The following is a 12,576-nucleotide window of genomic DNA, read 5'->3' on the forward strand; positions in this document are numbered from 1 at the left end:
GAAAATAATTTTAGTTATCTCGGAGTTTTGTAGCTCAGAAACGAAGCAATATACATAAATGTTTGGTACATATTTTTGTAGGGAATTAAATGCTGTACAAAAAAGGTCCGTTATAATCTTTGTTGAAAAAAGTTTTGGTTCTCAAAGTTGAAATCATGTAAAACTTCATTTTTTCGGAGACTAACAGCTAACAGCGATACTTATCACAAAATATTGCGGCTTTTATTTATTATTTTCTTATGTGAATTAAATGGAAAATGGGAAATCGCGTTCATGAACCTCTAAATATTGATATTGGGAGCTCAAATTCAAACGAGCGTCTTATTTCCTCTTCCTACAACTATTGAACATGTGACTTTGAAAAAACAAAAAGAAAAGAAATATATGAAACAAATGTATTGGCAAGTTTATTGTACACACCGACATGGCAAATATTTCAAGCTGTACATAATCGCTGCACATTCGACCTTTTCAAAGTTTATCTCTCAAGCTCAGCTCAATACGATTCGTATTTATTCCGTTCAGTCTCGAACAACAGAGAAAATCAATGACGCGAATGTACATAGATATAAATAAAAACGCAAATGTGAATAGATATAAAATTGTGTCGATTGTTCGACGTCGAAACGCTTTAGGTGAGAAATCCACGCGCATGTAATAATCGGTAGGTATAATGTAAGGTCGCCAGTGCTTCGGCGCATTTACGGACACCTGTATATAATTTATTACCATCGCGTTATCTTGCGTGAAAAATAATACCTCGGATAAGCATTGATCGATATCGATTGATACGAAATCCCGATTCCCTCATGAAAGAATAAATTGCTGATCGATCGGCAATTCATAATCGCAGAGATATACTCGACATCGTGACAAATAAATACGACTGACTTTTGCAGTCAATCATTATCATTATTAGACAGTGAAATTTTACGATCCACGCGCTGATCTGTGTATCCGAAAACTGTTCCGTTTATACCATATTATAATACGTACTCGTATTCGAATATATTTCTGTATCCGAATATTTCCAGAAATGAGAAATCGCAACGCGTGTGACATTAATGAAAGTGCGGATTTAATCTTTCGACTTGTATTGTGAGTTACTTTTTATGCATAAAGCTATACACGTATTGGTCAAGGAATTGTCATGCCTAGATTTCTATCAGTATAACAGTTCAACTTGACTTTGCGGTTGCGAATGTGACGCATTTGTATGCGCATATCGTATACAAAGAGGAATGGAACCTCGATCGTTATCGTCGAAATCACCATCGCGAATTGAGTATTCATTTTTTTCCGCTTTTTTTTCTATTTTTTTATTTTTTTGTTTCAACCAATCTTACGACAAGCTCCTTCGACTTTGTACCTCGCGATTAAACGGATCATATCATGAGGCAAGGTGTTTGTATTTTTACATATGTATATATATATACACACACACACATACACTTATTTATGGATGGATACGCATGCAAGGCGGTTGAATAATCGAATAATGATTTTGAGCGAAACGTTGTCGAGGTGTAGATTTATAATGTGAAATAAATTTGTTAGTTGCTTTGATTTTTCGTTATTTTCGTGAGAGATACGCGATACAAACTTTTAGAATCCGACGAAACATATAAATACAGACTTCTAGTAGCGAGTCTGCAATTATTCGGATAAGATGCGTGACTCCCGTGACGATTTGCGAGAAGAAACTAGCATGACCTTGTCAACTGAAGGAGATAGACAAAAGATCGAAACTTAATCACTAGACATAACGAAACAAGGACGGTATAATACAGAGATAGATACATTTAATCTCTCTGCGGTGACGAATGATAATAATCATGTAAAATCTGACATCTATCTCTCTATCTCTTTCTCTTTCCGTACATCGAAACACTGCACATCGAATGACTATTTCAAGTAGAAAGAAAGTATATTTAAAAAAAGAAGAAGATAAAAACGCGCGTTCTGCCTGTGTGAAAAAAAATAAATAAATTCACAACGAGTGTGTTGAAAACTCCATAATATGTAGTACAACAAATTATTTAAAACAGTAAACGTTCCTCGTCTTTACATCCTTTGTAAACTGTGGAGTATCCTCGACCACGGTACAACATAAGTGGTGTATATAAGTGAGGAGCAGCTTGTGAAGAAATAAGAGCGTGAGAGTGTATTTTGGGAAGCTGCGTTAGGTGGAAAAAAAACATGAAAAAAATAAAAAAAAAAAAAAAAAAACGCTGCGATGCTCTTCGAGAGCAAAGAAAGTGCGCGTGTGTGTGTGCAGTGCGGTGCAGTGAGTCTCTTTGAGTAAATACGACGAGCTTTTAGTAAACGTGACACACGAACACAAGGCAAGCACAGTGCACGTGATAATCCGTGACTCGTGCGAAAAACTCTAAAATTGCAATCGTTTATCGAGCGAAAGATTTTTTCCGCCATTATTTCCACATCGGTTATTGACTTTCGATTTTGAAATCGGCCCGTCCGGCAGCAGCAGCACCGCTTACCGATGACACGCCGCGTATTTCCTCCTTTTCGCACTCATCATCCTCCGTCCCGTAAGAATACCGTCTACGATAATCCATGATCCTCTTGTTGTTACACGAGGTTGAATTTAACCTGCCACAATGTTGTCTTCTCGCCGCAGTGGTTGGTTTCACCCGGAGAAGAAGAAGATGAAGAGCTTCCAGTCGTATCGATTGATCAGCCGCGGTGTTCAAGCCAGCAACCTTTAATATTCAAAGCAAAGCTCCTCGGCAGATATCACAAATCGGCGATTGGTTCTTCCGTTGTGGTTGTTATACGTATTCAACGATCTTTCCTGAATTCCGTATTCCACTGTGATTCCGATTTCAAACTCTCCTCCATTTATACCGTACACCTAGAACTCGTTCGCAGGTTGATAAATACGCTGTACAGTCGAACATGTATGCACGACCGATATCCTTGGTGCGGATCTTTTCTTCCACTCCTTTCTCTCGATACGACGATGACAATAATTCCGCAACTTCTCACCGGCTCATCGTTTTACTCGTTTGATTTTCACACCTCCCCCGCCCCCCCCCCCCCCCCCCGCCCCGGTTTTCTATCACCCTGAGATCGATCGTCGCACAAGTCGTGTCGTAGAACTTTGGCGATTAAGGTGTAAAGCGATTGAAATTTTCGCGACGTTCGCGGATACTCGCGTTTTCGGATCGTCGAGCCACTCGTTAATTCCGTATCTTCACATCGCTGCGGATCAACATCAGCCCGCTTCCTTAGCCTCGTCGTCGATGTGATTCGACGAGGATTGCGATCCGAATCACGAGATCTTTTTTTTGTAAATTTCGTTTTTTCTCCTCCTCTTTCTCCTGCTTCTTCTTCTTCTTCTTCAGTCTTTCGCAGCAGCACCTCGTTCCCGGTTCTGACGAGTGCTGCGTTTAACTTTCGAGGTAGACCACGACGGCGAGGGCGTCCGCGAAAGAGAGATTGATCCGACTAACTGCGCCGGCGTCGCGACGCTCCTCTCTTCGCCGTTTACGACTGTACCTATAGACAACGACACGCTGGGTATAGAGCTCGTTTCTAGCTGGGTGGTTAACGGGGAAAGAGGGAATGATATAATAAGCCGCGAGGAGGGATAGCTAGTCACGTGTATCGTGTCGCCGGCTCTGTCGTGTCGCTTCAATTTTAAACATTTTCAATACATGCCTCTCAAGTATACCTATACATGTGACGTAGGTATGTAGTTCACTGGATCGCGTCGTTGCACGGAAAAATTATATCCAGTTTGCCGAACAGAGTTGCGCGAAGAAAATACAAAAATTATAACGAAGCTCCTTGTATTCTTATATTGACCCACGACAACCTTTAATATTCAGGCTGGCAACAAATTTTTGAGGAAAAAATCTCACGTGAAGTTTCCAGCTTTTCCAGGACCTGAGTCCCAGTTTTCCCTGTAATTTTCCCCAGTTCTAGTAAATTACTAAAACCTGAATCGTTCAGCTTTTCAACTCTATATTCGGTTCAAATTCAATTAAAATTGAAAAAAATATAATGTAGGTACAAAAATGTCAGTCTAAGCCAATTTTTTTTTTTTTACACGATGTAAAGAAGTAAATTTATCGTCTCAAAACGTCATTTCCGATTCCCGTGATAGAAAAGTGATATTTCTAATTTTTTCCCCGACAACTCCCGGTTTTCCACGACTCGTTTTAAAACTCTTATATTTCCAGGTTTTTCAGGTTTTCCAAGTGTGTGACCACTCTCAACATTATACCTTATGAGATATAACGCTGCAGCATGCAAAAGTTGCGGAATTTTACGGAAAAAATTCATCGAACGGTCAAATATCCATGTGGAATGAAATCAAACGATTCCTTATTAACTTTCTGAAGTGATAAGTGAAAATGCATTTTATTATAACATTAAAAAAAAAAAAGTTATACAATATTTGTAATTTTCTGTACACCGAAGGAATTCTTCTCTTCCCTAGTTCCTTCAATGATACTTTCGCCGTTGCCAACCTTCTAGTCTTACCGAAAAATTAAGAAAATTGTATGGCGACGTTATTTTTGTCATTTCGCAGAATCGTTGTAGAAATTAGAAGAATACGAAAATTCGAATATCTGTAGCGTGACATAACCTCAAAACGTAGTGAGAATGAGCTGCTAAAGTATGTTTACCAAACTTTTCTAAATGACGTCACAATCGCAACTGCAAACACTATAAATTTCCCAAAGTTTGAAATGATTTCGTCACTCACAGGAGTGAAAAAAACGTCTATGAAATAGGAGTCGCTAGCTCGGTCAGTAATACGAAATCCCCTTAAACTGCAGCCCGCATTGCGCTAGTGTAACGAAAACGATACGTGGACAAAAAAACCGATTGCACAATCACAGAAGATGTAAGAAACCGACCCTGTGCCTAATCAGATTATTTTACCAAATATATAAGGTGGAGACGTGGGGTACAGTCGGTAAATTATCTTCGGAGAATTCTCAACACGGTCGTATATTAATCTTAAATTCCGTTTCTGTTTAACTGGGTATATTTAACGATTATTTTAGATAGGGGATCTGAAAGAGGGACCCAACCCACTCGTCGATACAGTTCATACCGTAGGCTTCGAGGTATTGATCCCTGCTCGACCTTGAATGGATGGCAAGGGGAGCTTGTTGCACCCCCACGTGATATAAAACTGCGTAGTAGTATCATCCCCCAGATTTTAGCAAAGAAGTGATATTTCTGTACGTCCTATGTCGTATTTTTTTTTTTTTTTAATTTTCCGCAGTATTATAACTATAAATTCTACTAAACTTTGCACTTTGGATCAGTGGATACTGAATCGAAAATTCGAAACGCGATGAAAGCTTTGGGGGAATATTATGTCAGTAGTCATCGTGATTGTTGTAAACGTTTTTCTCATATATTGTCATAATTATTGACGTTCGATCAAATTTCGCAATGCTAATATTATATAAGGTATGATAAAATATGATCAGCTGATTTTGAGAAACGTCGCAATGATAAACCTGCAGCTGTTCCAGCCTCGAGTGTTTAAAAATTATCGCAAGCGCTTTATTATAGGTATATCTATGTTAAGCGAGTTGTAAAAGTTGCGGGAAATTAGCATCATTCTGTCTTTAATTGTTTGCAGACATTCTGGATGGCGTGTTTAGGGTCGATTAACCACGTAATTAATTGTGTACGCTTTATAGCTGAGAAAAAAGAAGGAAGTGAACAATAATAAAAGAAAGAAAAAAAAAAAAAAATATATCGTATCGAAATGCTTTCCTCTTATTCCCTCGTTTCCTCTGTCTGTCCGTTGTCTGTAATACCGTTCTTTGTAGCTTTTGTTACCAACTATAAATATAGTTGCGGTGTTATAGGTAAAGGTATATAAATTACCTCCGAATAATTACAGGGAAGAATTAGACGCGAGATTAATTCCAGATGATTTGATGCTCAGTAAATTGCTGCAAATATATACCTGCGGTCGATAATTTTAAATTACCATCGTCTTAAATTTGTCTGGTTAAACTTGATCGGAAGAAAAATCAAGGAGAGGAAACTATCATACTGTAAACGATTTTTAAGGGGATTGAATATTCATTCCTTACCGACTGAGTTTAATGTATTCTATTTTGGCTATTATCAAAGGCTATGCATCGCAATGAAAAAAAATAGTATATCAACCGTATTCTACACGCAATTTTGAACAAAAACACGGCGATACAATTATCGTTTAAAGCAAAAGTAAAGAAGTTGCGGGAAAAATAATAAATCACGAGTACGGTTTTGTATCAGTTACGATGAAAAATAAATAGTCAGGAATGCTGTATAGTAATTTTTCCCAGTTTCAATACAATACAACATAAGGCAAAGTTAGGCTAATCCAATAGACAGACTTGTTTGTTGTGACTACACCGAGCTATATACAAATAGATAATAATATAACGATTGACTTTCGACATTCGTTACGAAATATAAGTCTCTAGGATTTGCGTAAAGAGGATAAATCTCCAGTGTAATAATACCACTAAAATTAAGTGTCACGTGAGTTTCGGGCTTTTGCAAATAAGCGGCAATGAAAACCGTCGAACAAAAAACCAACGATGAAGGCGCAGACAAATTACCGAGATACGGTACAAAAATAAACGGATATTATATGGAGAGAAAAAACGAAACACACCTAAATCGATTCTACCGTAACTTGTACGCGATGCGTGTTACGAAAACATAACGTACGATGACTGTATACAGTATTTTCGTCAAGCTGTAGTGTATATAAGCGAGTACAGCAGTTTTTCGTTGAAATAATTCGTTCCCCGAAAGTCAGATCGAAAATACAACAAGCAAATTAAATGTACTATGGAGTGTAAATTCTCCCATTCCGCTGCACACAATTGACAGATTTATTAGGTAAAGATTCCCGCAATGAGCGAATTACAGCCGCACGGAGCGCGGTTGAAATTCCGAATCTTAAAAGATCCGAATGCAACAAATTCTGAATTGTTTTGTGGCGAAAGTTGAAGTAGAGAAATCAAATTTTGACGATACATCAAAGTTTCGAATGGTCCAAAATCCGATGCGCAAGGTTCTGAAAGTGCGAAAATGAGAAAATTAAAAAACCTGAAACATCGAAATTTCGAGTCATCGACGTTTATCAGTTCTGTGAATTTCTCTCCGACCTTTCTTTGTCTTGGATTTTCGCCATTTTTACGTTTGGTATCTCGGTAATTCTGATTTTCACTTTATCTTATTCTTCTCTTATTTCCTACACCCAGTCGTCGAGTTAACTATGCTGTGTGAGTATATTTCAATTTTCGGCTTTCAAATCAATTTTGCTCTATCAGAACTTCCCTTTTTGTAACTTTGCTTTACCGTAACTTAAATTTTCAGAATCTTTGATCCGTCGGGTTTCCGACCATTCGAACTTTGTTGTTTCCTCAAAGTTTGATTTCTTTACTTCAAGTTTCATCGCCAAAATAATTCAGAATTAGGCGCTTTCGTAACTTTTCAAATTCGGAACTTCGACCCTACACCAACCGTAAAAGAGAACTAAAAATTCTGCTGCAATTACATATAGTTTTTAGAATTAGGGGGGGGATGATGATGATGATGATGATGATACGGATAATGGACTACGCTGCTGTTTGGTGAAAATTTTCAGATAATTTAAGTGGCTGCAACAGCGCAGCGCGATGCCGAACCGATGACGCGTACTCGCAGTTTAATTGGCTCCTCATCCAGAGTTTCCCCTTCGCAAATCCCTCTGGAGAAGATTTAGTCGAGGGTCTCCGAGGGCACTCAACTGTCAAAGTCTATTCTTCGCTTCGCGTTTATTCGCTTCACGCGGTATATCTGGTGTACCGGCGTGCAGCTAGATAGCAGAATTCTCGCACAGCACCGCAATTTTCGCATCTGCGATGCACGCGCCTGCAATTTTACGTCATACGTTGAAAGTGCTTGCGCGGAGTGTCTTAAAAATTCCTGTATACGTCTCGTTCTCGGTCCACGTTGTGAATTTATAAAGACAGTGAGACGTAATTTTTCAATTTGGTACTGAAATAACGTTGCAAACTAAAACGATGAATTGTTAGGGAAAAAATGTTTTTGGCTTCGGGGAAAAAAAAAATAACGAAGGAAAAAGGTACGCATATTTTGGAAACTAAACTCGTCCAAGTTCATTGGAAGAAATTGCAAAACAAATTAATTTTTGTCGCAATTCTTTGTTACGTTGTACATTGATACTGATTGCAATATCATAAATCTCTGTCTAATTTTGTCGTGAGAAGTAAAGAAAATACGGTTTACAGTCACACGAACGTTGGGCAGGTCAGGAAATGGTCAATGAATGAGACTGTAACTTGAGTGTGTCAACTGCGGATTGGCAAAGGTGCAAATATTAAGTACTTAAAATATAATAACATTATTTTTTTTTTATAAATGACGTGACGTGTTGGACATTTAAAATGAATTTAGAAAATACATTAAACTCAAAATAACGATTAAAAATCGCAATTTTTTTTTTATTCGGCTATGGAATTCGTTCTTTTTATTTTACGACTAGTCACCGGACGGTGGTAATATTCGATAATGTCGATCGATATCGCGGATAATTCCACGCTAATATAATCTTGTGATGTGACTACGTACTTTATACCTACATTTTAACACGCGTAGGGTTTCTCATGTTCGTGCAAAAGCTTCCTTAGAGCATGGTGCGAAACTCTAGAGAAATTTTATAAAACATTCCGGTTGGTAACGGTTGTCTTGCCTCAAATATCATTTGTCATGCGGCAAGATTATACCAAAAAAATTGCACGTTTTTTTTTCAATTTCAATCGAACAGATAAAATAAGAACAATTCGACAATTTCCTTTGAATATATCTCGATATCACTATATGGCTGTAATTTTTTTTCTCAATTATCTCACGATAACAATAACAAGCAATAGAAAAAACAATCTTTGCAATCTTTAAAGAAAGACCGTTCATGTCGCTCTGTAAAAAAGCAAGTGTTGTCATTTCTATAATCACAGAGATACTAAGTTGTAATTTTATTTTATTTTTTTCATTCTATAAATGAATCATAATCGTTTCTTCACCGACGCATATCCGTAATCAGCTGTTTTCAATGAGATTAGCGAATGGATTCAACTTTTCTGCACGCATTGCGCAGCGAAAATATATTAATAAAATAATTAGCGCGTAATTTCCGGTTTCACGTACAATCGGGAAGTATGAATTACTGTTTGAACGAGATCTTAAACTGAATTTAACTAAAAAATAATTGATGGAAAAAAAAATAAAAATTATCCGCGGATGATATTTTTTTTTATTACCTACAATTGCAAACAAACATCGCGAGAGGTGGAGTAGAGAGTTGCAAATTGAGAACGTTCGATAGTTCAACCGGCTGCTTAAAGAGTTCGCTGCTAGTCAGTACCTAACTGGCTACAGAATCGCATGTATAAATATGTGTATGCTATTCGAGTGGAAATCAGGCACCAGTCGACTAAACTTGTACATACAATAACTTTCACGCTGCAATTTTATATCCATATATATCAGATACGTTCTACCACAGTGATGGAAAAGTTCGTACTTAGCATCGTAGATGCACGAAAAATTTTCTCCGTCAGAATTAGATTTATTGTATCGCGTATATAAAGTAAAGGAGGATGTGAAGCTTGTTTAAATTGGTTTTTTTGAAGAAAATAAAAGTTTGTTCGTATTACAAAATTAATGTAAAAATCTTTGATTAAAAAACAAATAACCAATTAAAGACCTAAGGCTGTTTCAATTACAGATCCGTATTACCGGTGAACCGTGTTATACTTTTCTCATTAGAACGCGACATATTCCTGCAGCAATGGAGAAGGTGTCTTATAGGTGCCTGTCTACCTACACACCTGACATTTTACACCTGAACATCATTTCCGAGTGGTTTAATTAACCGTATAATTAGACGGCTGACGTCTGATGCGGGAATAAAAAGCAGCAACAAACGAGGTGGGTAAAACAAAATAAAAATTACACGCTACGTGTACAATAGTTGCTGCTGAGGTGGGAAAAGGAAAAAAAAAAAACTGGACAGCGAAACGAAGAATAAAGAGGAAGAAGATCACGGACGATTTGTCAAAGCTTTGAATGTGAATTTATAAAATATTTTCACATCCACCGTCGATCGGTTTATCCATTATCCATAATCGATTATTTTATTATTTTAACATAATATCGATTTAGGTGATCAGAGTATCAATTCTTATCATTTTCTTGCTTACCGAGTACCTATTTGATGTAACGAGTGAAAAGTAAATTAATATTTTCACCCGTCATTGAAAAATATTTCGAATGAAACTATAAGTTATAAAAAAAACTTTTCCGCTGTCAAATCTACACACTGAAAAATACGAAATTTTGGTTCCATATGCACCGTTTCAAAAAAAATACGAAACAATCGATGAATCGTATAATTTTCACCGATCCAATCGAATCGTGATCGATTATTTTCAGCTTAGTGGGCATCGCTACTGGTTTTACCATTTTATCGGGGGATGAAAAGCCAAAGGTCACTTGGCGCAGGGTATTTTATCTTATATGCATGGATAATACATATGTTAGGCAGTACATAAGATAGTAAAGGGGGAGGATGAGTCAGTGCGTCGCGACGCCGGATCAATATTAGCGACGAGGGTGTACGTATGCATTTATATAGTATACGTAACATATACCCTTTCCACCCTAAAATCTCCCACCACTGCAATCTTAATTACTTTTCTCTCTGCGGCAGCTTGAGCCAAAGACCTTCTTTAAACCGGCTTGGTAAGGAAAAATTCCAAAGTTTGTATACAATGATTTGGGTAATTAATTGATGGAAAAAAAAAGAATCGGTTTTTTCCTCGGTCTTACCCTCTTAAATTTTAGTATTTGATAGAAAAAAGATCATCTAGCTCAAGTCTGTCGGATCGTTATTTCAATAATTTTCACTTCGCATACATTTGACATGGGGAAGTTTTAGTTTTCGTTAAAAGTAAGGAGTAAGAGATTCAACGGTCTACTAAACCTGTATTAAATTCAATAATTATACGGTTGAATAACTTATTTTTCAATATAATAAAACAAGCTTACACAGCTACTAATAATAATATATTTTTTGTACCTATCGTATAGATTTTACAGTGAAGATTGCGCAACGGAGGAAATGAGATCATTTTATTGTATCGCATTGGATCAAAGACCGCAAAATTACGGTATATATGTATAATGGTTATTAAACGAAATGTAAAAAGAATCCCGGGTTTCAAATTAAATACCCACTTGTAATGTCTGTATTTGATTTGATTTGAAATATCATGCGGCAAAGGTATTCGTCTCTGTATACGATGTTAATATTATAAGGTAAAGTAGAAAGTTGCGTAAAAAATTTACATTTATTACGGTGTAAGTTTCTGTTATAATAACAATTGAGGTGGTTACGTAACGGGGTAACTATTACACCTAGCTATGTATACCTAATACGCGTACAAGTCGACGACAAAACTTCGTAGCAGATACCGCGAGATAAAATTAAACAACGGCTGTTCAAACGAGAAGAAAAGTAAAGATATGTGAAAAAAGAAACGAAGGAGGGAAATAATAACTAAAAGAAAGATCCACGAAGTAACGTAAAGTGTAACAATTTAAAGCACCATAACTTTTCGTATCAATGTCATTATTAGCATGAACTATATACAGGGTGGCCATAAATTTAAAAAAAAAAAAAAAATTCCATGACTTTTCCAGCTTTTCCAGAACCTAAAACCTAGTTTTCTCTGATACTTGCCCAGTTCTAGTAAGTTACTAATTGTAAGACCTAAATCTTTCAGCTTATTCACTCTATACTAGGTTGAAATTCAATTCGAATTGAAGAAAAATATAATTTCGAAAAAAAGTCAGTTTAAGCAAATTTGTTTTCTCGACGAGAAAAAGTAAGTTTGTTACCGTAAAAAAAATCATTTCTAATTTCCATGATAGAAAACTGATATTTTCACCTTTTTCCACGACCAAATTAAAAAACGCATGTTTCATCGGATGTATTACACATATTTACGTTATTATTATATAATATTTCAAATTATTTTCCAAAAACACGAATTTCAATCTGAATAATTTGTTTCGACGACCTAATCATTGTGCAGGTATGGTTTAAATAATGTTTGTTTCTTTCTGTTTGTAGTTTGTTATTATTATACCGACCGGTTATATGAATGGTGCGCGTGTATCTACTTCAACGTAGGGCCGTTGAACCTTACAAAGGTAGAGCCACAGCTCGTGTACGGAGGTACATAGCATACGTAGGTAGGTGCGTTATGTATCTACGTACGGGTACACGTAAAGACTTGGCCAGGTTGCGGAAGACATGCGAGAAACGCGTTAGAGGGACCAAAGAGAGATACATCGTAACTATAATACATACTTACTTAAAATCGGTGAATTACCGAATCGATGCGTTAAGTTTTTTGTTTTTTGTTTTTTTTTTTTTGTCAATTAGTGAAAATTGTACGAGAAAATCAGCCAAGAATTGTTCAAACCAAAAAAACTCACGATGAGAAT

General features: G+C 36.7%; 1 protein-coding gene and 1 long non-coding RNA gene across 9 annotated transcripts in view; one reads left to right on the top strand and one right to left on the bottom strand.

Moving 5' to 3' along the window:
• Positions 1-12,576, bottom strand: part of LOC124223604 (uro-adherence factor A) — a 54,807-nt gene that overhangs the window by 27,742 nt on the left and 14,489 nt on the right. The window contains exon 1 of one of the 8 annotated variants that reach the window (XM_069137126.1): positions 2,502-3,052. The exons of the other annotated variants lie outside the window; for them this stretch is intronic. Coding sequence (XP_068993227.1) covers positions 2,502-2,579 — 78 coding nt within the window. The 5' untranslated portion in view covers positions 2,580-3,052. Of the gene's footprint in view, positions 1-2,501; positions 3,053-12,576 lie in introns of those variants that run through there. 8 annotated transcript variants of the gene reach the window in all.
• Positions 9,496-11,041, top strand: LOC124223694 (uncharacterized). The gene is made up of 3 exons (XR_006884351.1): positions 9,496-9,708; positions 9,832-9,993; positions 10,498-11,041. It is a non-coding gene; the product is annotated as an uncharacterized lncRNA (long non-coding RNA).

The sequence above is a fragment of the Neodiprion pinetum genome, chromosome 1 (genome assembly GCF_021155775.2).
Source record: "Neodiprion pinetum isolate iyNeoPine1 chromosome 1, iyNeoPine1.2, whole genome shotgun sequence".
Classification (NCBI taxonomy): Eukaryota; Metazoa; Arthropoda; class Insecta; order Hymenoptera; family Diprionidae; genus Neodiprion; species Neodiprion pinetum.